The 22,381-nt window shown below is 41.4% G+C and overlaps 1 protein-coding gene across 5 annotated transcripts in view; it reads left to right on the top strand.

Annotated features, from left to right (window-relative positions):
- Positions 1-22,381, top strand: part of Shoc1 (shortage in chiasmata 1) — a 95,936-nt gene that overhangs the window by 35,113 nt on the left and 38,442 nt on the right. For all 5 annotated transcript variants that reach the window (XM_039111043.2, XM_039111042.2, XM_039111045.2 and 2 more), the window contains 6 exons: positions 5,047-5,141; positions 7,162-7,404; positions 14,952-15,356; positions 18,164-18,289; positions 18,826-19,002; positions 21,073-21,177. In XM_039111043.2, the coding sequence (XP_038966971.1) occupies positions 5,047-5,141; positions 7,162-7,404; positions 14,952-15,356; positions 18,164-18,289; positions 18,826-19,002; positions 21,073-21,177 (1,151 nt within the window). The remainder of the gene's footprint in view (positions 1-5,046; positions 5,142-7,161; positions 7,405-14,951; positions 15,357-18,163; positions 18,290-18,825; positions 19,003-21,072; positions 21,178-22,381) is intronic.

The raw sequence follows: 22,381 nt of genomic DNA, 5'->3' as shown, positions 1-22,381 counted from the left end.
ACTTAAAGACTCTACAGGGTCTTCAAAAATATGACATGAATATATGTGTGCATACATATTCATCTGTGGGGAGGATGAGCTAAGGGTTCCAGAATAGTGTGTTCATCAGTGTATTTCCCAGAGGAGCACCAGGCCATCCTAATGCATCTCTATCAGAGCTGTCCTCTGACCTTGCTGACCGTTGTTGCCTCAGTATTGAAAATACCAGAAGTAGGGGTTGATCCATAAATCTGTTCAGCACCCAGGGTTATTGCACAGAATTGTCTGTGGTCCTAGAGTTGATACTACAAGGCTTTCAAATCATCATATTCTAGTTAGACCATGTTATATATCTTTTGTTTTGTTTTGTTGTTTTGATTTTTGAGACAAAGCTTCTGTGTGTAGATTAGGCTAACCTCAAACTCAGAGAGCCACCTGCCTCTGCCTCCCAAGTGCTGGGATTAAAGACCAAAAAGGCCTATCTTAGCAGGCCAGCATGCATGGCTGCTGACAGAGTCTGAGATAGCTTTGGTGTTGTCTTTTATTATGTAGCAGACATAAATGTGGTGCTTCCAAGGTAAGCTGGTCTATTATCTTGGAATAAAGCTACTCAATTTTGCTTCTTATTCAAGTCACTAGGAACTTAGTACAGTCTTCGTTCCCACAAAAACTGGAACTTAATGAGACCTACACCCCACCCGTCCAGGAGAATTCCAGGCATGCCTGGAGGTCCTTATGATTGGTTCCTGGCTGCTCTTGCTGAGTGGCTGCTGTAGGATAGCTGCAGGGAGTCGCAGCCAAGGACCCAGACGTCATCACTGGTTCTGCACACATCTTTAATGGTCTGTCTGATGTCTAATGAGACAAGGAGGATCCGGCACTGGGTGCCTTGAGTATATCTTCATTCTGTCTAGGAATCACTTGCATTTGTGTATGCTGTGTGTGTAAAACTCAGCCATGAGCTCAGCATATATGTAGCATGAATGAGCTCTGGAAAAGCATGGCATACACATTCAGTCATGTATGCTCTAATACTGTAGTCCCTTTGCTAGAGAGAAAGCTTTTTATCTGCAGGGCACAGCCTTTATTGGGCTCTTTTACTCTATTTTGTTTATCATAAAGTATCTGGGGAGGCAGGTTGGCAAGACAGTTTGGGGGCTGTCTTTTATTATGTGGCAGGCATAAATGTTCTGTTCAGAATCAGGAGTCAATATACATTTGCATAATCTTAAATTTCAGTTAGCATTCAAATATTAACCATAATAACTCTTTTTAATTATTTTATTTTTGTTTTATGAGCATTGGTGTTTGGTTTTTTTGTTTTTGTTTTTGTTTTTTTGCTTACATGTAAGTCTGTGTGAGGGTGTTGGATCCTGGATTTATAGACAGTTGTGAGCTGCCATGTGGGTGTTGGGAATTGAACCCCGGTCCTCTGGAAGAACAGTCAGTGCTCCGAACCCCCAGGCCCTCTCTCCATCCCATACAGTAACTCTTTAATCTATTTTCTATTTATTGTTGTAACTCAAATGGCTAATGAGACTTTAGGAAACAAGTCTTGCCTGATGCATTGTGATTTGGCAGCTAGAACAAAATGGCTTTTAAAACAGTTAATGGATCTAGAATCACTCGAAACAACTGAAAGTTACACACCACTTCGAGAGATAAGTCACTTCCATCTGGTTTCCATGACTAGAACCTTTAAAATTCCCGTTTAAAAAACGTTTTAAGTCTAAGCGTTGAGATTATTGATGTAATTTCAGCATTTGGCAGTCTGAGCAGTAGAGTCATAAATTTCAGACCACCTGGGCTACATGGGTTACCTGTATTTTTAAAAAAGTGTGCCTTAATTATAAAGCCAAGAGAATGTTAATTTTTTTGTGGGGGTGAGGAAGGAAAGGAGGGAAAGATCATTTAACTCACAGTTTCATATAACAGAGCATCATCAGAAGCAGTGAGGGCAGGGCCTGGGGTCAGGAGCCAGTGCAGAGGCCATGAAGCAGTGCCGATTGTTGGCCTGCTCATGTCTTGCTTAGCCTGCTTTCTTATAGAACCCAGGCCCTTCCCCATCAGTCACTAATTTTAAAAAGTGCCCTACAGGCTTGTCTGTATCAGGGAGGCAGTTTCTCACTGAGGTTCTCTCCTTTCAGATAACTTTAGTTTGTGTCAAGTTGACACGAAAGTAACTGGCCAGCACACCTTTGTGAGAACTTTAGCTTGTCTTGTGCTCTGCTGTGAGTAACTAAAGGTTCTAAGAACTCTCCCCATACCTGTGTGCAAAGTGAGGCTTTTGCAAAACCTCAGAAACTTATCTAGAACTCTGTGTGCTGAGCAGTGTGGCCTGCAGCAAAGCAGCTTTAGCCAGAGGAAAGGTACCTCATCCAACCTCATCTGCCTCGTTGTAAGTCCAATGGCCGTGTTATAGAAACTGTGTTGATGGGAAGACAACAAATCCCAGAGCATCATGGGAGATGGGTGGATACCTGCTGTGACTTTTCACAGTGGCACAGGCGGGTCAGCTCTCCTAACAGGGCAAAGGCACAGAGAGTGAATCTTGGTGGTTTTACTTGGTTTTCAGGCTGTTTTCAGCTTTCAAATGGGCACCAGCATCCCCTGCCTCTGCTTTCTGCTGAGCCATGAAGTACACAGCTGTCTGCTGCCCAGTGCTCCTACCACCATGATGTTTACCCAAGCTCATGGGGCTACGCTCTTGGACTGAACCCTCGGAAACCAAGAACCAAATTAAATTCATTTGCCCTTAATTTATTCCTTCAGTTATTTGGTTACAGTGATGGAAAGTTAACTAATACAGAAAATGTTCTACGCACAGTCAACTTTACACCCAGACACTTCGCTTTAAACACAACACCCCATCCCATGTCTCCAAAGGCTCTAGTCCAAATGTATTCAGTCTGTCTCTTTGCTTAACTTTTCACATGGTTTGAGAGTCCAAATTCAGAGTCTCAATGGAGACTCAAGGCAACCTCTTACTTGAACCTCTATAAAATTAAAAGGAAAATTATATTGTGCTGATTACAGCAGGAGTCCCCTTCTGAAATGGAGGAAGAGGAGCGTAGAAAGGAAGGATGAAAGTAGAGCCAAGCCCCTCAGGACAAACACCAAAGCCTGCAGTTTCACGTCCAGCCTCTGAAGCACTCAGTCTCCTGACGTCTGCTCCAAGGGGACCCCTCGCTTTTTAAATTATGTTTTTTTTATTGCTGTGATGAAACACTGTGGCCAAAAATAACCTGGGAAAAAAGAGTTTGCTTGTTTGTTTGTTTTCTTACACTGTCGAATCACGTGGAAGGCAGTCAGGACAGGAACTGAAGCAGGGCAGGAACCTGCAGACAGGAGCTGATGCAGAGACCAAGGAGGGTGCCGATTACTGCTCAAGTCTCATGGCTTGCTCAGCCTGCTTTTTATAGAACCCTGGACCACCATCCCAGGGATGGCAGCACCCGCGATGGGCTGCCCTCCACCCCCATCAATCATTAATTTTACAGTGTCCTACGGACTTGCCTAAAGCCCCACCTTAAGGAGACATTCTCCTCATTGAGGTTAGGGATGTCTTTAACTTGTGTCAAGTTGACATCCAAATAGCTCTCTTGGGTTTGCTCCTCTCATTGCCTGTGATCTTCCTTGGTAGACGTTCCGTATGTTGGCGACTCCAGCCGCCCAGGCTTTCACTGCAGCTTCACCTTCACCAATCAGCTCCTCCACTATCAAGTGCTCAGAGCTCCATGAAGGAGTGTGTTTGTTACACACTACCTGTCCTTCCAGGTCTTCTTTTTAAAATGTGGGTTGAAGTCTACATGAAGCCATACGTTTTCTATTCTGTATGCCTGGAGATCCAGCATCGTGTCAAGATGCCAGTGTCTTCTGCCAGTTAAAACATAGTCAGGCCACCCCACACCATGGCTATAGCTGTGTCTGAGGAGCTAGGAACTTGAACTAATGAAACCACTTCCCTTGATGGCCCTGTGGGAGCAAGGTGTCCCACCACTCACTTCTCAGGAAAGCATGTCGGATGAGTTACACCTCAGAGCCTGTTGTGTGGATCCAATTCCTGAGATGCCCACAGATACCTTTCTTATGGGAACGGTGCACTGCTTAGCTCCTCTTTAGTGGTGCTGATCCCTTTATTAGACCATCTTCATTATCTAGAAATTTAAACACCCTTTTCTAGCCAAATTGCATGTTTTCCCTATCCTCCCAACTCTGTTTTTTAGTCCCAAATTTCACTGTAAACTTGTTACAAGTAGACACCAGTAATCAACCATTGTCATGGCTACAACCAGATATCTGCCTGAAGCAGCTTAAGTGAGGAAGGGTTTGCCTTGTTTCAGGTTTCAGGGGTTTAGTCCATACTGGCTTGGCCTGTGTGCTTGGGCAGTGCATCATTATAGCAGTAGGAGCTTATGGCGGAGAGCACTGTTCACTCCATGGTTGGCAAGGAAGCAGAGACAGGGAGGCTAATGCTCCTTTGCTTTCTCATTCTCTCCTTTTGTCCTTTCCTTTCATCCTGGCCTTGGGCTGGTACCACCCACGCAGCCCTCAGTTGATGGAAATGCCCTGACTGATATACCCTGGCAGACACACATCACTGTGCCTCGCCAGTCTCTCTGGTGGTTCTGAATCCAGCCACGTTAATGAGAAGATTGAGTGTCACAATCATGTTTGTGCCCACAGGACTGACTGAGAAATTTATTAATACCAAGTCTTTTTTCCTTTGGTTTTCCAAGTTTTCTCTGTGTAGCTCTGGCTGTCCTGGAACTCACTCTGTAGACTAGGCTGACCTTGAACTAGGAGATCTGCCTGCCTCTGCCTCCCAAGTGGTGGGGTCAAAGGTGAGCACCACTATTACCAGCTGGTGCCAAGTCTTTAAGAGAAGGAAAAGGTAATTCGCAATTTGGTTTATTCAGCTCTATTTCAGCTTAAGCATTTACAAAATAAAGTTTATTTTTACTTGCATTTACATGTAAAAAACTTAGAAAAGTACTTTTCTTAAAATATGGTTGAATAAAACAGCCAATACTATTGATGAATTAGACTTTGATTCTTCCTTCACAGTAATTTGCTGGGCGCTGGAGAATCAGCTAACACGTATTGTATGCTGTGGCAGCTGGGGAGCTGCAGAAACTCTTGGGTCTCGTTCTTGCTCACAGGTACAGAGTGCTTGCTACTGAATGGCAAATAGAATGAAAAGAGTACGATGTGACCGTTTCCTATCGTGGAACGCACACCAAGTCCAGGTGTCCTCTAGAGGCTCACTGTATAAAGTCAGTCTTGCTGATTTTCTCATAGTTCTTATCTAAGAAATAAAGAGAAAACAGACAATCTAACCTATACTTATAGATGTATATGTGTAATTCTTTGTATTTCTTAGTCTGTTCTAATGTGAAAAGTAATGTTAAATTTTTCATTTCCATTTTTCAAGCTTTCTAAGAAGGATGTTTAAAACCTTTAGCAAACTCCATTTGTAATTTAATAGAATAATTTTGAGTTGAATAAGCCCCTCCAAGACTGTCTATATACAATGAGAACAATGAGAAACTGTGTATTTTCTAAAACATGTATCTATAAAAGACACATACAAGCCGGGTGGTGGAGGCTCACGCCTTTAATCCCAGCTCTTGGGAGGTAGACATAGGCTAATCTCTGTGAGTTTGAGGCCAGCTGGTCTACACAGCAAGTTCCAGGACAAACATCTGGCTATGTAGAAAGACCCTGTCTCAAAAAAGAAGTGAAAATAATGTGAAAGTCCTTGTGAACCATGACAGTGAATCACACAGATAGTTCTTTCTTTCTTTTTCTTTCTTTCTTTCCTTCTTTCTCTTCTTCTTTCTTTCTTTCTTTCTTTCTTTCTTTCTTTCTTTCTTTCTTTCTTTCTTTCTTTCAAGACTATGACTCCTATAGGCTAGGCTGTGCGGCTCAGAATGATCCTGAACTGTTAATCCTCCTGCCTCCAGGATCAGATACTCATTTTCTCATCTGTGATAATGAATCAGTGATTAAATTTTCCTTCTAAATATATTCAGTTCTTTGCTGACTAAGTCAATAAAACTGAAAATAATATCTACCTCATAGGATTCTTCCATGTATAGCTTAGAAATGATACTTGGAAAATATTTAGTACAATGACATGCTTTTGGTAATTGCTAATATTAATGCTGGTACTTATCTGTTTTAGTTATTAGTGTTAAAAATATCATCCCAAAATTATAATTTCAGAATTTCTGATGTTAATTTTGGGTGGGTGCTTATAGCACAGACTGTATGTCAGGTGGTTGTGCTCCTCCATTTCTTCTGTATGCTATGATTCCACCAGCTGGGCTAAAAGTGTCCACATAGTAATGTTCGTATCATAATGCCCAAAATGACATCACCCTGAAATCTGGGCAAGTGTGTCTTATTTAAGCTTGCTATAATGAGTTAGAATTCATGACTTAATAAATCTTCTGTTCTTCCAAATCTTATCAAGCACATTAGGTTAGTAATTTTCTTAAAGATTTATTTATTTATTATATATAAATACACTGTAGCTGTCTTCAGACACACCAGAAGAGAGCATCTGACCTCATTACAGATGGTTGTGAGCCACCATGTGGTTGCTGGGATTTGAACTCAGGACCTCTGGAAGAGCAGTCAGTGCTCTTAACCACTGAGCCACCTCTCTAGCCCTAGGTTAGTAATTTTTAAACAATCAAAATGCAGTTCTTTTACTACTAAATTTGGAGGGATTTTAACTTTTTGATAGTCCAAAGATTGAATAAATCCTCTGAGGGCTGGGGAAGTACCTTGGTTGATAGAGCTGGGTTCAGTCCCCAGCGCTGCATGGACTAGGTCTGTTACCACATGCCTGTGGATACCAGAGCTCTGGAGGGGGAGGCAGGAGGTCAGTGCTCAGTCATTCTCAACCACACTGAAAGTTCAGGACTGCCTGTGCTGTAGGAAACTACCTCAAAGGGAAAAAAAGGAGAAGAAGAAAAAATTATTTGTGTGATTTCTATTGTTAAACTGTTAAACTAATGTGGATTTGTACAAATATTAAAACTTTGAGAACAATAAACCAGATATAACTTGGAGTTTTGCTATTTCCTGCTGTCTGAAATACATTTTATGAGAAAGCCCAGTATGAGTCAGTTTACTGTTTTTCATTAATTTTTCCCTGTGTTTGTTTTCAAGTTCCAAGATTTCAAGAAACCAGCAGTCAATATTCACTTGCAGATATGAGGAACATTTTTTCTGTCAAAGGAGACAGCCTTGTGATTCACCCTGCAAAAACAAAGGGGTGGAGACAAGCAAGACTAAATCCAGTAATGGCTGAAACGTTGGAGCATCTGCAGGCGTATCTGTGTCATAATGGTCTGTCTGCTCAGGAGACTAAGCTGGAGATCTTTCTGCCTACAAAAGTACTTGAGCTGGAGTGTAAGTGTAGAATAGTACATGACGTGCGTGACCCCTCCTGTGAGATGTACAGCACTCGGTCTGTCCTCAGTGACTAGGGAAGCTGTGGCTGAGGCTTAGCATTCCCAGTGTACCTCTGTTCTGCCGTCTTACGACCTCTGGCCTTCCTGGGCTCTGCTTTCTTCTTGGGAAAAATATGGGAGTTTCATCAGCTAACCCTAAAATCCTACTCTGCCTAAAATTTTACACTTTAAAAATTTCTAGCCATTTCAATAATAAATATGTGTGCGTACTTTCAAAAATTAGTTTCTACAATAAGTAGTAAGTTTCAGTTGTAAAGGATTTGAGAAGCATAGTTTGAGAAAAAGTTTGTTATAGACAGTAAATAAAAGTGAGCTTTAGGTATTAACATCAATTGGAAACTGGCCTAAGGAGATAAGGAATTGGGACACAAATTAGCACGGTGTTCTGGAAGAGTGAAGGCTCCGAGTTCTTATGGGAGGAAGGAGGACAGAGTACAGCAAAGGTGTGGGAGTCCATCCCAGTCCTAAAGGATTCATGGGGCAATAAGGGCATTGGAGGATCAGCCCTCATCAAAGGAAGTCTTCCTGACCATTACAGAACCCCACTGCTGAGCAAAGAGGACAGGTTACTGACTGCACGATGGGTGCCCAGTCCCAACCGACTCACCTAAGACATCTGAACGTCAGGGAGCATAGTGGGAGGGAATGGGACGTGACAGAGATTGGATAAGAACCGGAGGAACAAGAAGTTTGCTGTGAGACTGTCTCCAAGAAACTCGGGAGAAACTGTGTCCATGAAGTATTTTCAACATGGCTGCTTAGCAAGACCTGAAGAAGAATGTCAGCAGTAGCATGCTAACACTGATGGGGATCTTCTGGGGCCTCAGCCCTGCACAAAGTACTCAGGAACTAAGGAATGCTGGAGAAAGTCTTCTTCAGGGAAGAGCTTCCGCCCCGAGCTGGTTCTAGAATACCAGGTGCTCAGCCATGCAGTCATAAACTCAGAAGCATGTATGGACTGAGCAGGTGTATCTGTGTACTGGGGGTGTGATGATGTAATCACATTTTAATTTCAAAAATAAAAATATTAGAAGAGTTTAGGACTACTGTAAGAAAATTAAGCAGAAGAAAACTTTATGGGGTCTTGAAATATCCAACATATCTAAAACTGTATGGAATATCAGAAGCAACAAATTTGAGGTTAAAGGAAACCATTCTTACTCCACTAGAATTGTTATAGTAGTTTAATCGTGAAGTTTAAGAAGCAGTAACCAGCCAGGCAGTGATGGTGCACGCCTTTAATCCCAGCACACAGCAGGCAGAGGCAGGTGGATCTCTGTGAGTTGGAGGCCAGCCTGATTTACAGAGCAAGTTCCAGGACACCAGGGCTGCATAGAGAAACCCTGTCTCAAAACAACAACAAAAAGAAGCAATAACTGTTTGTAGACCCCATAGCCAAGTTGTCAGAGTAAGGGTGTCTAGAAAAATAATTGTGGATGAAAATAGTCAGGAAAGTAAAATAATCAGCAGTTTCTAATCATTTGATAACCAGATTATCTAATCAAAAGCTTCAGGGTTAGCGAATGGCAGCCTCTGTGTTCATTCTTGACTCCGGGAAGCTTCCGGTTCGTTCTTACAATGCTAACTGTGGACGACTTCCGGTTCGCTCTTACAATGCTAACTGTGGACGACTTCGGATGCTTACTGTTGGTGTTGCACAGACTGGCCTCACGGTCTCACATGGCAGTAATGCGCCCGGACTCTTGACTAGTTTCCACTTTGAACAGACAGACCATGCGATCGAAGCTAACTCAGACCTTAGCGCTCACAGGCCGAGGCAGGTGCGAGCTGTCCTTAAGCATTACTCTCACACTTGTCTCCTAAATGTGGTAGAATGAGAGAAAAGAAAACCGTCTCTTGTCTCAGTGTTTCTAAGAAAAGCAAAGACGAGGGGGCTAAGGATGAGCTCAGTTGAACAGTACCTGCCTGGGTTTCACAAAGGCCTGCATTGGATCGCCAAATCTCATAAAACTGGAGATGGAGGCTCATCTTACAGTCATAGAACTTAGGAAATAGAGGCAGTGGATAAAAAGTTCAAGACTGGGCCGGAGAGATGGCTCAGTGGTTAAGAGCACTGACTGCTCTTCTAGAGGTCCTGAGTTCAATTCCCGGTGGCTCACAACCGTCTGCAATGGTATCTGATGCCCTCTTCTGGTGTGTCTGAAAACAGCAACTTGTTCATATACTTAGGTAAATAAATCTTTTTTTAAAAAAAAAGTTCAAGACTATCCTCAATTATATAGCAAATCTGAGGCCATCTTGGGCAATGTGAAACCCTGTCTCAAAACAACCACAAAAGCCCGCATAGACCATTTTGAAGGAAGAAGGCACATTTTTTTTTCTTTTTAAAGATTATTGTTAAACACTAGCCATATACTTCATGTGGTTAGATTATTTAGTTGCTCCAAATCAACCTTATGATATAATTTATGTACACAACTGTACCCATTCCCTCTATGCAGCTGCAGGAAAGCCTCGGTGGTGTTTGGTTGTGGAGGAGTGCCCACACCCCACTAAGTAACCCTCACCTACACGCTGTAAAAAAGCCTCACAAATGTGCTGGGCTCAACTGAACTTTGGTGTAATCATGCCTCTGTTGGGACCTCAGGAGGAGGGGCAGACATTGCTTTATGTCTCCTTCGGGGAGCGGGAAGAATTTTAGCTATAATTGTATAACTTGGTGCATCATGACAAATGTATGTACCTTTAAAACCACCATAACTAAAAGAATATTTCCATCCCAGAAAGTTCTCTTTCAGTCATTCTCCCTCTACCTTATTACTTTCTACAGCTTTTCCCCTCAGTCCTCAGCAAGCCCTGAGGTTAGTATCCCCTGTTCATTATAGAGTCAGGTAGTGTGGACTCTTTACTGCCTGGACTCTTCAACCCACCACAGCATTTGTGAGATTCATTCATGCTATGTGTAACGCTAATTCAGCAACACTTCTATGAGTGTTCTTGTGCAAATCTTTTTTTTAAATATTTGTATTTTTTGGATATTTTATGTATTTACATTTCAAATGTTATCCCCTTTCCCTTCTCTCCCATACCCCCTCCTCCCTCTCCCCTTCCCCCTCCTCCTGCTTCTATGAGGATGCTCCCACTCCCACCCACCCACTCCTACCTCAACGCCCTGGCACTTCTGAATATTGGGGAAACAAGCCTTCACAGGACCAAGGGCTTTTCCTCCTATTGGTGCTGGACAACGCCATCATCTGCTACAAATGTGGCTGAAACCATGGGTCCCTCAATGTGTACTCATTGGTTGGTGATTTAGTCCCTGGGAGCTCTGGTGGGGTCTGGTTGGTTAATATTGTTGTTCTTCCTGTGGGTTTGCAAACCCCATTAGCTCCTTCAGTCTTCTCTAATTCCTCCATTGAGGTCCCCTTGTTTAGTCCTATGGTTAGCTGCAAGCATCCTCTTCTGTATCAGTAGGACTATGGCAGAGCCTCTCAGGAGACACTTATATCAGGCTCCTGTCAGCAAGCACTTCTTGGCATCAGCAATAGTGACTGGGTTTGGTGGCTGCATATCAAATGGATTCCCAGTCTCTGTATGACCTTTCCTTCAGTCCCTGCTCTATTCTTCGTCCCTGTATTTCCTCCCGTGAGTATTTTGTTCTCCCTTCTAAGAAGGAATGAATTATCCACATATAATAATTTGGTCTTCCTTCTTCTTGGGCTTCATATGATCTGTGAATTCTTTCTTAGATATTCCAAGCTTTTAGGCTAATATCCACTTATCAGTGAGTGAGTGCATACCATGTGTGTTTTTCTGTGATTGGGTTACCTCACACAGGATGATATTTTCCAGTTCCCTCCATTTGCCTATGAATTTCATGAAGTCATTGTTTTTGATAGCTGAGTAATATTCCATTGTGTAGATGTACCACATTTTCTGTATCCATTCCTCTGTTGAAGGGCATCTGGGTTCTTTCCAGCTTCTGGCTATTATAAATAAGGCTGCTATGAACATAGTGGATTGTGTGTCTTTGTTATATATTGGAGCATCTTTTGGGTATATGCCCAAGAGAGGTATAGCTGGGTCCTCAGGTAGTGTAATGTCCAATTTTCTGAGGAACCTCCAGAGTGATTTCCAGAATGGTTGTACCAGTTTGCAATCCCACCAACAATGGAGGAGTGTTCCTCTTTCTCCATATCCTCACCAGCATCTACTATCAATTGAGTTTTTGTTAGCCATTCTGACTGGTAGGAGGTGGAATCTCAGGGTTCTTTTGTTTTGCATTTCCCTGATGACTAAGGATGTTGAACACTTCTTTAGGTGCTTCTCAGTCATTCAGTATTCCTCAGTTGAGAATTCTTTGTTTAGCTCTGTATCCCATTTAATAGGGTTATTTGATTCTTTGGAGTCTAACTTCTTGAGGTCTTTGTATATATTAGATATTAGTCCTTTATCAGATGTAGGATTGGTAAAGATCTTTTCCCAATCTGTTGGTTGCCATTTTGTCCTATTAACAGTGTCCTTTGCCTTACAGAAGCTTTGCATTTTATGAGGTCCCATTTGTCAATTCCTGATGTTACAGCATAAGCCATTGGTGTTCTGTTCAGGAAATTTTCCCCTGGGCCTATATGTTCAAGGCTCTTCCTCACTTTCTCTTTTATTAGTTTGAGTGTATCTGGTTTTATGTGGAGGTCTTTGATCCACTTGGACTTGAGCTTTGTACAAGAAGATAAGAGTGAGTCAATTTTGGGTTCAGTCCCCAGCTCCGGAAAAAAAGAAAAAGAAAAAAAAAAGAGTGGGTCAATTTGCATTTTTCTCCATGCTGTCTTCTTACAGACATGGTAGTATTTTTCTTGAGAGAATATACAGAAGTAAAATTGTTGTTTATTGTTGCTGTAGGTGCTTTAGGTTTATATTTGATTTTATAAGAAATTATTAAATTGTTTTCCAAAATTCTTTCATCATTATGCATGCCCACCAGCAATGTGTGAATTTCAGTTACTCTGTGTCCTTGTCAACATAGTAGCAGCTATTCTATGGGCATGTGCAATGTTTATTATGGCTTTATTTCCCCAATGCCTAATAGTGACGAGTATCTTTACATACTTGGTGACCAGATTTATTGTAATAGAATTTACTATGCAAGTTAAATCTAAATTACACACACAATTTCAGAAAACTTATTAACCCTTTCTTTCAAATCCCATAGCAGTCACTCTCTGTTCTACCCAGCTGTAGAATAACTAATTTGTACTCTGTCTCTATGAAGTTGCTTCTCCTAAATATTCTTTATAAATGAAAGCTGTCAAATATTGGTCTGTTGTGACCTACTTTATTTACCATCATGATTCATCTATTGTAGGGTGTGTGTGTGTGTGTGTGTGTGTGTGTGTGTGTGTGTGTGTGATGTTCAAATCTTTTGCCAACTTTTTAATTAGGTTTCTTTTAAAATATTAATTTATAAGAATTTAAAAATATATTTTATATTTAGCCCTTTCTCCAAGGATATGTATGACTCATTGTAACCAGTCAGCAACAGCGTTTTACTAGAATATCTTCATTGTCTGGCAACTGGTATTAAGAAAAAGAGATGGACTGGAGAGATGGCTCAGTGGTTAAGAGCACTGGCTGCTCTTTCAGAGGATCTGGGTTCAATTCCTGGCACACACATGTCTGTTCAAAATTGTCTGTAACTCCAGTTGCAGGGGATCTGACACCCTCACACAGACATGCTTACAGGCAAAACACCAATGTACATGAAATAATAAATAATTTTTAAAAAGAAAATGCGTATTACTGATTTTAAAAGAAAAAGAAAGCCCCAAATATCTTGTGTTTAAACATTTCTCCTTACAAAGCAACTTGGGAATAATTTAGAGCTAAATAAATGCTGCCTCAAACCAGGCAGATAAAACATAAATCAGTGCGTTCAAACCTCTAGCACGTCTATCTCTAGCACGTCTATCTGCTTCCGAACCGACCGGGAGAGGAGCACAGTCTCATTTAAGAAGGCCAGCAGACCCGTTCTGCATTTTGTATAGCTGTTGTCGGAAGCAGTTTATCCAGAGATCAAATAGACTGACAGATAAGACAAACAGGGATCCCCACTGCCTTTAGGCAGCCCAAAGCCAGGACCACTTCCCAGTGCTGGCACCGATATTGAGTCTAGTCAGTGCCATGTCTCTTCCCTCCTCTGCCAGCTACATGCACTAGAAAAGGAGCTTAATTAATTTAATCAAAATGAAAGAAAATAGTATTTCTTATATTTTCCATACTTTTATAATACATATGTATATATATCAAACCTTGAAAGTTTTTAATCATGTTATGCACATTTTTGCTTATACTTTATTTTCTTTTATTTTATTTTATTTTTTTTTTTGGTTCTTTTTTCCGGAGCTGGGGACCGAACCCAGGGCCTTGCGCTTCCTAGGCAAGCGCTCTTCCACTGAGCTAAATCCCCAGCCCCATACTTTATTTTCTATGCTTTACTTTCCCCTCCTATTTCTCTCTTTATTTCCTCTCTGCCCACCCTCTCTTGACCTCCTTCTCTCTGCCCTCATCTCTCTAATCTAGGGATTGAATTTACAGTGGAGCATAAAGCAGTGTATTTCGTGTTCGTCACTGAACATCATCCTCAGCCCAGAAAACTTTCTCATTAAGGAGATGGGAACATTGTTCATGGCATAGGAGACCTTTTGTGATTTTGTACAAAATGTAAATTATTTAACTTTCATATGCTATAAATAAAATTACTGAAGACACACTGAAGGATGAAGCTGCATAAGTCAGTTGAACTAGATTTCAAATTCATTGCAGAATTATCTTTGTGATGTGTTGCATAAACTATGGGTCAACTATTATAAAATGTCTTTTAGAGAAAATAACCAATTTAAACAAAATTAAAATAAGCAATAAAAAACAAAAAAATTAAATAATTTTTAAAAAAGAAAAAGAGATGGCCCAGTGGTAGTAGTGTGCGCCTTTAATCCCAGCACCCAGGAGGCAGATGCGGGCTGATCTCTGAGTTCAAGACTAGCCTGGTCTACGGAGTGCGTGCCAGGATAGCCAGGGCTACACAGGGAGGCCCTATTGGGGGATAGTGGGGGTGCGGGAGGTTGTCAGGTGGTGGTCATTCGTGCCTTTAATCCTAGCATTTAGGAGGCAAGGACAGGCTAAGCTTAAACAGAGTAAAAGAGTTCCAGGAGACAGATAGATAGATAGATAGATAGATAGATAGATAGATAGATAGATAGATAGATAGATAGATAGATGATAGATAGATAGATAGAAACAGCAAAGGAAGGAAGGAAGGAAGGAAGGAAGGAAGGAAGGAAGGAAGGAAGGAAATGGTAAGCCTATGACTTTTTTTTTTAAAGCTTATTTTATTTAGAATCAAAAATGGATTTTCCAAATAGTAAACAAACTACCTCTAAAGATCAAATTATGTTAAAAGAAAATTACAAGTAAAAGTATTCATTTAGGTGTAGAAGTCATTTTGGAATCTTATTTTCTTATTTCCAGCGTGGCTAGAACCTAAGAATAGCCCCTCGCTCCTCCTGCCAATCAGTGAGAAATCTGCAGACGCTCACCAATTACATCCCCAGAAGAGGCCGTCTTCAGAACGGGAAGGGCCACGCCTTCGTTTGTCTGCTGAACAACGTGCCTCTGTTAAAAATTCAAACATGGAAGCAAATCCAAAGAGTGGCCAAGAACCAGCTGCTCGAATGATGCAGAAGACGGACAACGGCTGTGTTGGACTTGGTAATCCTGTACCGTCTGTTGAGTCAGCCTCCTCTTCACAGATCAAGACATCTTATGATAAAAACCGAGATGATTTGGACCTTTTGAGCGAGTTTATTATTCTGAGAAGTAAACACCAGACTTTCTTGTCAGAAGCTGAAGTCAAAAGCCAAGACCAAAACAATGGTGGGTAACGCAGTAAGATTTGCCATAGACATGTAACAGCTTGCACTGGGCACTGTCCATTACACAGTGCAAGAAAAAGGCTCTTTCAGAGAAATCGTACAGTTTCTCATAGTGACGGAGAGCACCACTGATACTTATTATAGATAGAGATAGGTGTGTACATATACATTTAGGTATGGATAGAAATATGCTTTCAAGGATTAAAGGCAAATTTCATTTGTAACAAAGCTATCACTTATAAAACCTGCTTTCTATAACTTAGATATATAAATTTAGTATTCCTAACTTGATCTTTCTTATTCACTTACAATCCTATCTCAGTACTTTTAAAAATAGTTTTATTAATTCTTCAAAAATTTCAAACATTGTCCTTTTAACATTATCATTTCCCCTTCCCCTCATCCTCCCATATCTTCCCTCCAATTCACATTTATCCAACTTCATGTCCTCATTCTTTAAAAGATTGTTGTATTTTATGTGCATGGGTATTTTGCTTGCATGTATGTGTGCACTGTGTGTGCCTGGTGCCCATGGAAGCTAGAAGAGGATGTTGGAGCCTTGGAACTGGAGATGCAGACAGTTGTGAGCTGCCATGTGTGTACTGGCAAATGAACTTGGGTCCTCTGGAAGAGCAGTAACCGATCTTAATCTCAGAGCCGTCTCGTCAGATCTACTCCTTTTTTAACCCATCAAATCTCATTAGTCTATTGTGGCCAGCCATTGGAGCATGTTAGAGGCTGTACCCTTAGAGGAAACTAACAGTCCCTCTCCCAGCAACTCTCAGTTACCAATAGTTCCTTAGCTAGGGGGTTGTCTTAGTATTTAAGCATACTTTATAATATGAGTTTAGACATTTTTCTCATTTAATTGCTTATTAATCTTTATAATATTATCAAAGAGTTTCCATTTATACTGTAATAATTATATTTTCCCTCTTGTAACCACATCAAAAGTAGTACAGTGAGCCCCAGACCAGTCTCAAAAGAAAAAAGTAAATAGCAACCAAAGACACCAAAGATTGTCCTCTATATCTACACACATGCACCACGCACGTGTGCACACTCAAACACACACACGCTCACACACTCACACACACACTCTCACACACACTCACACACTCACACACACTCATATACACACACTCACACACTCACACACACTCATATACACACACTCACACACTCACACACACTCATATACACACACTCACACTCACACACGCACACACTCACACATACTCACACATACACGCACGCTCGAGGGAAAGAAAATTTGTTGTTTTTAGGTTTGTTTCCAGATTCTACTCCTCTTTGGGTTGAAAAGGAATCCCATGTTAGTTAACACTGGCACCCTCTTCTGCTTGTTATACTTGTGAGAAGAGCTTATAGGGACACATTAGCATCATAAATAAGGGCCCACAGCAAACATGTTGAAAGAGATAAGAAGGATACTTTCTTATTTAAAAAAAAGCTAACTTACTAACCTTTAAGAGAGTGCTGCTATTAAGAGGGACTGTGTCCCTGACATTCTCTCAGTTAGTGTGATGCTCCTGGCCTTTTCGTTCCCGTATATATTCCTCCCCGGTCAGGTGCAGAAAGAAGTGTGTAAGTTGTACATTGGGGGTGAAATGGGTGTACACTTAAGAGAATGCATGCCCAAAGAAAGAAGTGTTGTGAGCCTCTCCCATGTCGCGACTCTGTCCTGGTGAGAGTCCCGGGCCAGCTTAAGCGAGGACTGAGTGGGTCGGTACCTCTGGCAGACATTTAGTCACAAAGCCCACTTGTCTCTCAAGCCCTGTTCTCCACCTTGCTTTATTAGCAATAAAGGTCATACTTCACTTCTTGCCTTATTTCACGGTTAATTGGGAATGAGAAATGTTATGACTTTAGCCCTCTCAAAAATCTCAATAATTAACATCACTTAAGTGAACCTATTCAGAGTACTTAAAATTAACTGGCAGTATTAACTTGAAGTAACAATCTGGTTTTGTATGTTTTTCATCGTTTTACTTGGGTCACTTTTATTTTACTAAGGTGGGATCTTTCTGTGTAGCCATAGCTGGCCTTGACTCTGTGGTCCTCCTGCCTTAGTGTCCTAAGTGCTGGGATTATAGGCAGCACAGGCCCCCAGGTCCCACTCCATCAGCAGACTTTTCACCTCACACGAAAGTGTCCCAGGCTGGTGGCACAGTTCAAAAGCATCTTATGTTATTGGTGGATGACATGAGTAGTTAAAATAGCTGTACATACACATGTACATATACATGAAGTCTCTAAAATACTTAGAAAATAAGAAACCCAACATGCATTGAAGACTGTATCAAATACCACATTGCATATTGAAGGAGGAGTGGTTTTTGGCCTGGAAGTAAGGAGGGCAGTTACCTAAGATTTCATGTAGAAAATGGCTGAACTGAAGATTGTATAGTAAACCTGGTGTGCCTGGGACAGAAGGGAGACTCTGGAAAGCCACAGAGGGGTAAGGGACAGTGCTGCTGTCTTTTACGTGTTAAGAACTGGTGTTGGTGTTTGATCCTTGTAGTTCGGGTAGGCATCCGAAATCATACTTTTCCTATGAGGAATCTAGGGCTGCTTCAGGACTGAGGTAGAATTTGGAGCAGACGCCAGAGTTTATCCCATTTCCCTCACCCACCTTGCTTCTCAGCACAGTGTTAGGTCCACTGATCTGGGTAATTCATTTAACTCAGTCTCAATGGACTTCCATGAAGATTTAACCACTATGATTTTAAACACAGTGTTAAAATAAAGCAGCAGCATTTCTCCTGAACAATTTAATGTTTTTGCTAGAATTTCAAGATAAAGAAAAATATTCTTTGACTCTTCAAGAAGAAAGTCCTGTTGTTTCTAATAATAAAGCTCCAGAGGAAAGATGTCAGGAAAGAGCAGATGATGTCATCAGGATCCCCGCATCAGGTAAGCAGTGTGCTTTCAAGATCACTGGGAAGTCTCTCCTGAATTTCTAGAGCATGCCGTTTTTTTCCATGTAATTGTCTTTACCTGTGTCAGAAACTTTTTTTCTTTTCTTTTTTCCTTTTTTGGTTTTTCTGGACAGGGTTTCTCTGTGTCTCCCCGGCTGTCCTGGAACTCACTGTGTATACCAGCCTGGCCTCCAACTGAGAGATCTGCTTGCCTCTGCCTCCCAAGTGCTGGGATACAGATATTTCTTAACTCTATTTCTGTTTTCAAGTTATTTCCAGACCTGGGATGCCCTGTGCTCTGCTTCTGCCTTTCTCCTGTTGCCACACTCCAGATCACCAATTGTCACTCCTTCCTTCACTAAAGCTGAAGCCACTTTCCTGTTCCTGTGAGAAGGAACTGCAAGAGCCTCCAGTCTGTCTCTTCGCCCATGGTCGGGCCCCTCCGTGCCTCACCACAGGCAGGAGGTGTGAGTTGGGTATCAGAAGCAGCACACCGTGCTTTTCACTGATTTCAGTGCTGTTGGTTTTCAGACACCCAGTGCCAAGCATACTGTCTCCTAGAAGCCACAGCGATCCCTATCTTACAGAAGCTCGTTTGCCTTTGTGCCTACCCTGCTGCTAACTGGAAGTTCGCCACTGTCAATTTTGACCAAACAAGATTCTTCTTAAAGGAACAGGAAAAAATAATAAATGATGCTATTCACCAAGGTGAGTACAGATCAGATCCCTGCCACCCAAAGGATACATTTTTAGACAATTGTAGCAATGCAGACCTCAGACCTGAAAGAAACCTTGACTGTAATTTAGCATGTAGTACTCACATCTGGCCAAACCCAGAAGATTCTCAGTGAATCTCCTAACACACGTGTTATTTAATAGATCTGCACTGCAAAACCAAAGTTAACCCTATAACCACTCACAGTGGAGCTAGTACTTGGCCCTGCTCTACCTAAACAAAACCACAGAAAGATATAAAGGATGATTTCCAGTGAACTTAACTGCATCTTATAATGAAATATAAGGTGTATAAACACAAAATATCCAGCACCCAACAACGTAAAACTGAGGATGTCTAATATAAAATCATGTTACCAAACACACACAAATACAGGAACCACAACCTGAAATGAGAATAATCTACTGAGACAAACCTAAATCAAGGGGACAGGAATTATCAGAGGCTGTTAGCTCATTATAACTGTTTCTGCATAGGCAGAGGGGTTTAGACTCCTGACAGAGAGCCAGATCCAGGACTTACTGCTGTCATTGCTGACCTCTAACAGTGTGGTTCTGGGGAAGGAAAGAACAGAGAAAAAGATTTTGAAACAAGACAGTGGCTTTCTACCGTTCCTTACCCACATGAGCCCTTTCCCTTCTGCTCAGACCATGGATTGAGGCCTTCTCTTAGAGTTATTTCTGTCCTTGCTGTAGCTTGCCCTTTGGGGTTTGCAGTTGCCTGTAGTACAAGCCAAGGCACACTAATAGAAAACAGTAGGACACTTACCATTTTGAGCTCTTACCCCCTTGGCCAGTCTGCCTGCTGCCACTCACTTTAAGGTCTGGATGGTGGCCATGTACTCTGCTTCATGCTTAGAGTTAAATCAGGGCACCAGACACGTGCACTGTGCTCACCACATGTTATCTGGACCTAGTCTGTTAGTGAAGTCTAACTTTCTAAGTCATTAAATTACACAGATAGTAACAAATTTGTAACTTCTTTAAAAAAATGATGTAGGTGGGCTGGAAAGATAGCTCAGTTTTTTAAAGAACGTTTGCTTCTCTACCGAGGACCTAGATTCAGTTATCACATGACGGTTCATAGTACCTGTAACTTTAGGTTCTAGGTGTCTGTAACCTTCATCTGTCCTCTGCCTGTACATGGCATACATGAACTCACGCAGACACATACATACACTTAAATATAAAAATAAATAAATCTTTGCTGGACATGATGGTTCATGCCTTGAATCATACAACTCAGGAAGTAGAGGCATGTGGATCTCTGAATTTGAGGCCATCCAGAGCTACTTAGTGAGACCCTGCAACAAACCAACAGCAACAAAAATGAAATAAAATAGAACCATCGAGATGGCTTTGCACATAAAGGCACTTGCTGCCAACCCTGATGACCTGACTCCTAGAGCCCACATGGAGGAAGGAGACAGTCTTGCAGGTTGCCTCCTGACCTCACACACATGTATGGCACATGACACACACGTGTGTGGCACATGCATGCCCTCTACTCCTCACTTCACAGTTTCACATGCAGAGGAATCCAAGCATTCATCTCCAGGGTGTTCTGGAAGTGTGTAGAACACATTAAGGAGGCAATTGGCTCACCCCTCATGAGTCTTAGTTCTGAGCTAATAACACTTTCAGATATCTATCTCCATTTCAAAGTACTTTTCATTTACAAGTCTCTAATCTATCTTAAACAACTAGCAAGTTACTGATTTAATTTTCTTCTTGGTTGGAGCTGCTGTTTTCCCCCAACAATAGTAAACATAATGTAACAGTCATTACCACTAGGGGTGAGCTCTGCAGTTAGTTGTCAGGGTTCAGGGCTATCCTGAACATCACTTATCCTCACTAAGGCTGAGTCCTCATCTGTAAATGAGGATTACAGTCATCCTGAGAGGATTATGGAGAGCCCATGAGGTAACCTGCTTATACACAGCCTAGCAATTGTAAGCACTTGCTAACAGATATTAGCTGTTATTGGTAATCAGAACTGATATATTCTAAAACTCTAATGGATTCATCTTTTTGCTTATATAGATAAAAATGATGACAGAAAAATGACGTTCAAGCATGCTGCTCTCTTACATCTGCTGGTGACAATTAGAGACGTCCTTTTAACATGTGGCTTGGATGAAGCATTAGGTTGGTGGAGAAATTTTTATTATTTTCTTCTTGTTGAATATTTCATATGATATAACTTACTGTTCTGAAAAAGATGACACTTCTGGAAAAGTTATATAGCCTTCTCTCCTATTACACTGATCACTTTGTCATAATTATTAATGGGATATATACATATATAGTACATATTATATGTATTTCAATGCTAGGGATCAAACTCAAGACCTCTTAATACTTTAATACCAAATAAGCAGTCTATCACTGAGCCACACTCCCAGCACAGAATGGAACTATATATATTCTGATTATGTCCTTTGTTCTAGGTCTGAATTGCTGAGTTCTGATGGCCTTATAGATTTAAATGTATAACTGTTATTATGCACTGAGTTTGACATTTTGTCATATACATTTTAGGCCCTTAGTGCATGTTTGGAACTTTGCCTTAATGTTGTACAAAATAGTGTCGCACTTACTATACAGGATAGGGAGCCATTGGAAAGATACAATTTGCTTTTAAAGTTAATTCTGGGGCTGGAGAGATGGCTCAGTGGTCAAGAGTGCTCTTGTAGTGGACCCCAGCTCAGTTCCCAGCACTCATGCTGAGCTGCTGCCTCTGGGATTATTGCCTCTGACCTCCACAGCACCTGCACTCATGTGAATTTACCCCCAGCACATGCATACAGATAAGTAAAGATACAATAATTTTGGGGACTGAGGTCAGAGTATCCCTGGCTGTCCTGGAACTCACTGTGAAGACCAGGCTGGCCTCAAACTCAAGAGTTCTGCCTACCTCTGCAGTGATAGGATTAAAGGCGTGTGCTCCCATGACTGGCCCACACTAAATCTTTTTAAAAACTTAAAAGTCAGACAACAGTCTTGAGGATCAGGTCTGAAAACCTTAGGAAGTAAAACGTTAGTCAGTCTCTCAGTTTCCTGACAGCCTAGCAGCACTAATGTAAGTCTTAACATGCATGGAGAACATATGGAATGAACTAAATACCCTAAGCCAACATTCACTAATTACTCAAATCTAGATCTACTAAATAAGACCCTTCAAGGACAAGATTTAGGATCTTTCGTGTTTAAATCGCCCTTAGTGGACAGCTATGGTTGTGTAATCTTGTCACTCCAGCTTTGGGTAGGCCAACAGGACCTCTGGAATTTAAGACCATCCTGCAGATTATAGCAAGACCCTGTCTTATGTGATGATTTAGATCCCAATGTT

Source organism: Rattus norvegicus, chromosome 5 (assembly GCF_036323735.1).
Source record: "Rattus norvegicus strain BN/NHsdMcwi chromosome 5, GRCr8, whole genome shotgun sequence".
NCBI classification, from domain to species: domain Eukaryota; kingdom Metazoa; phylum Chordata; class Mammalia; order Rodentia; family Muridae; genus Rattus; species Rattus norvegicus.
This window is presented reverse-complemented; position numbering and strand designations above follow the sequence as displayed.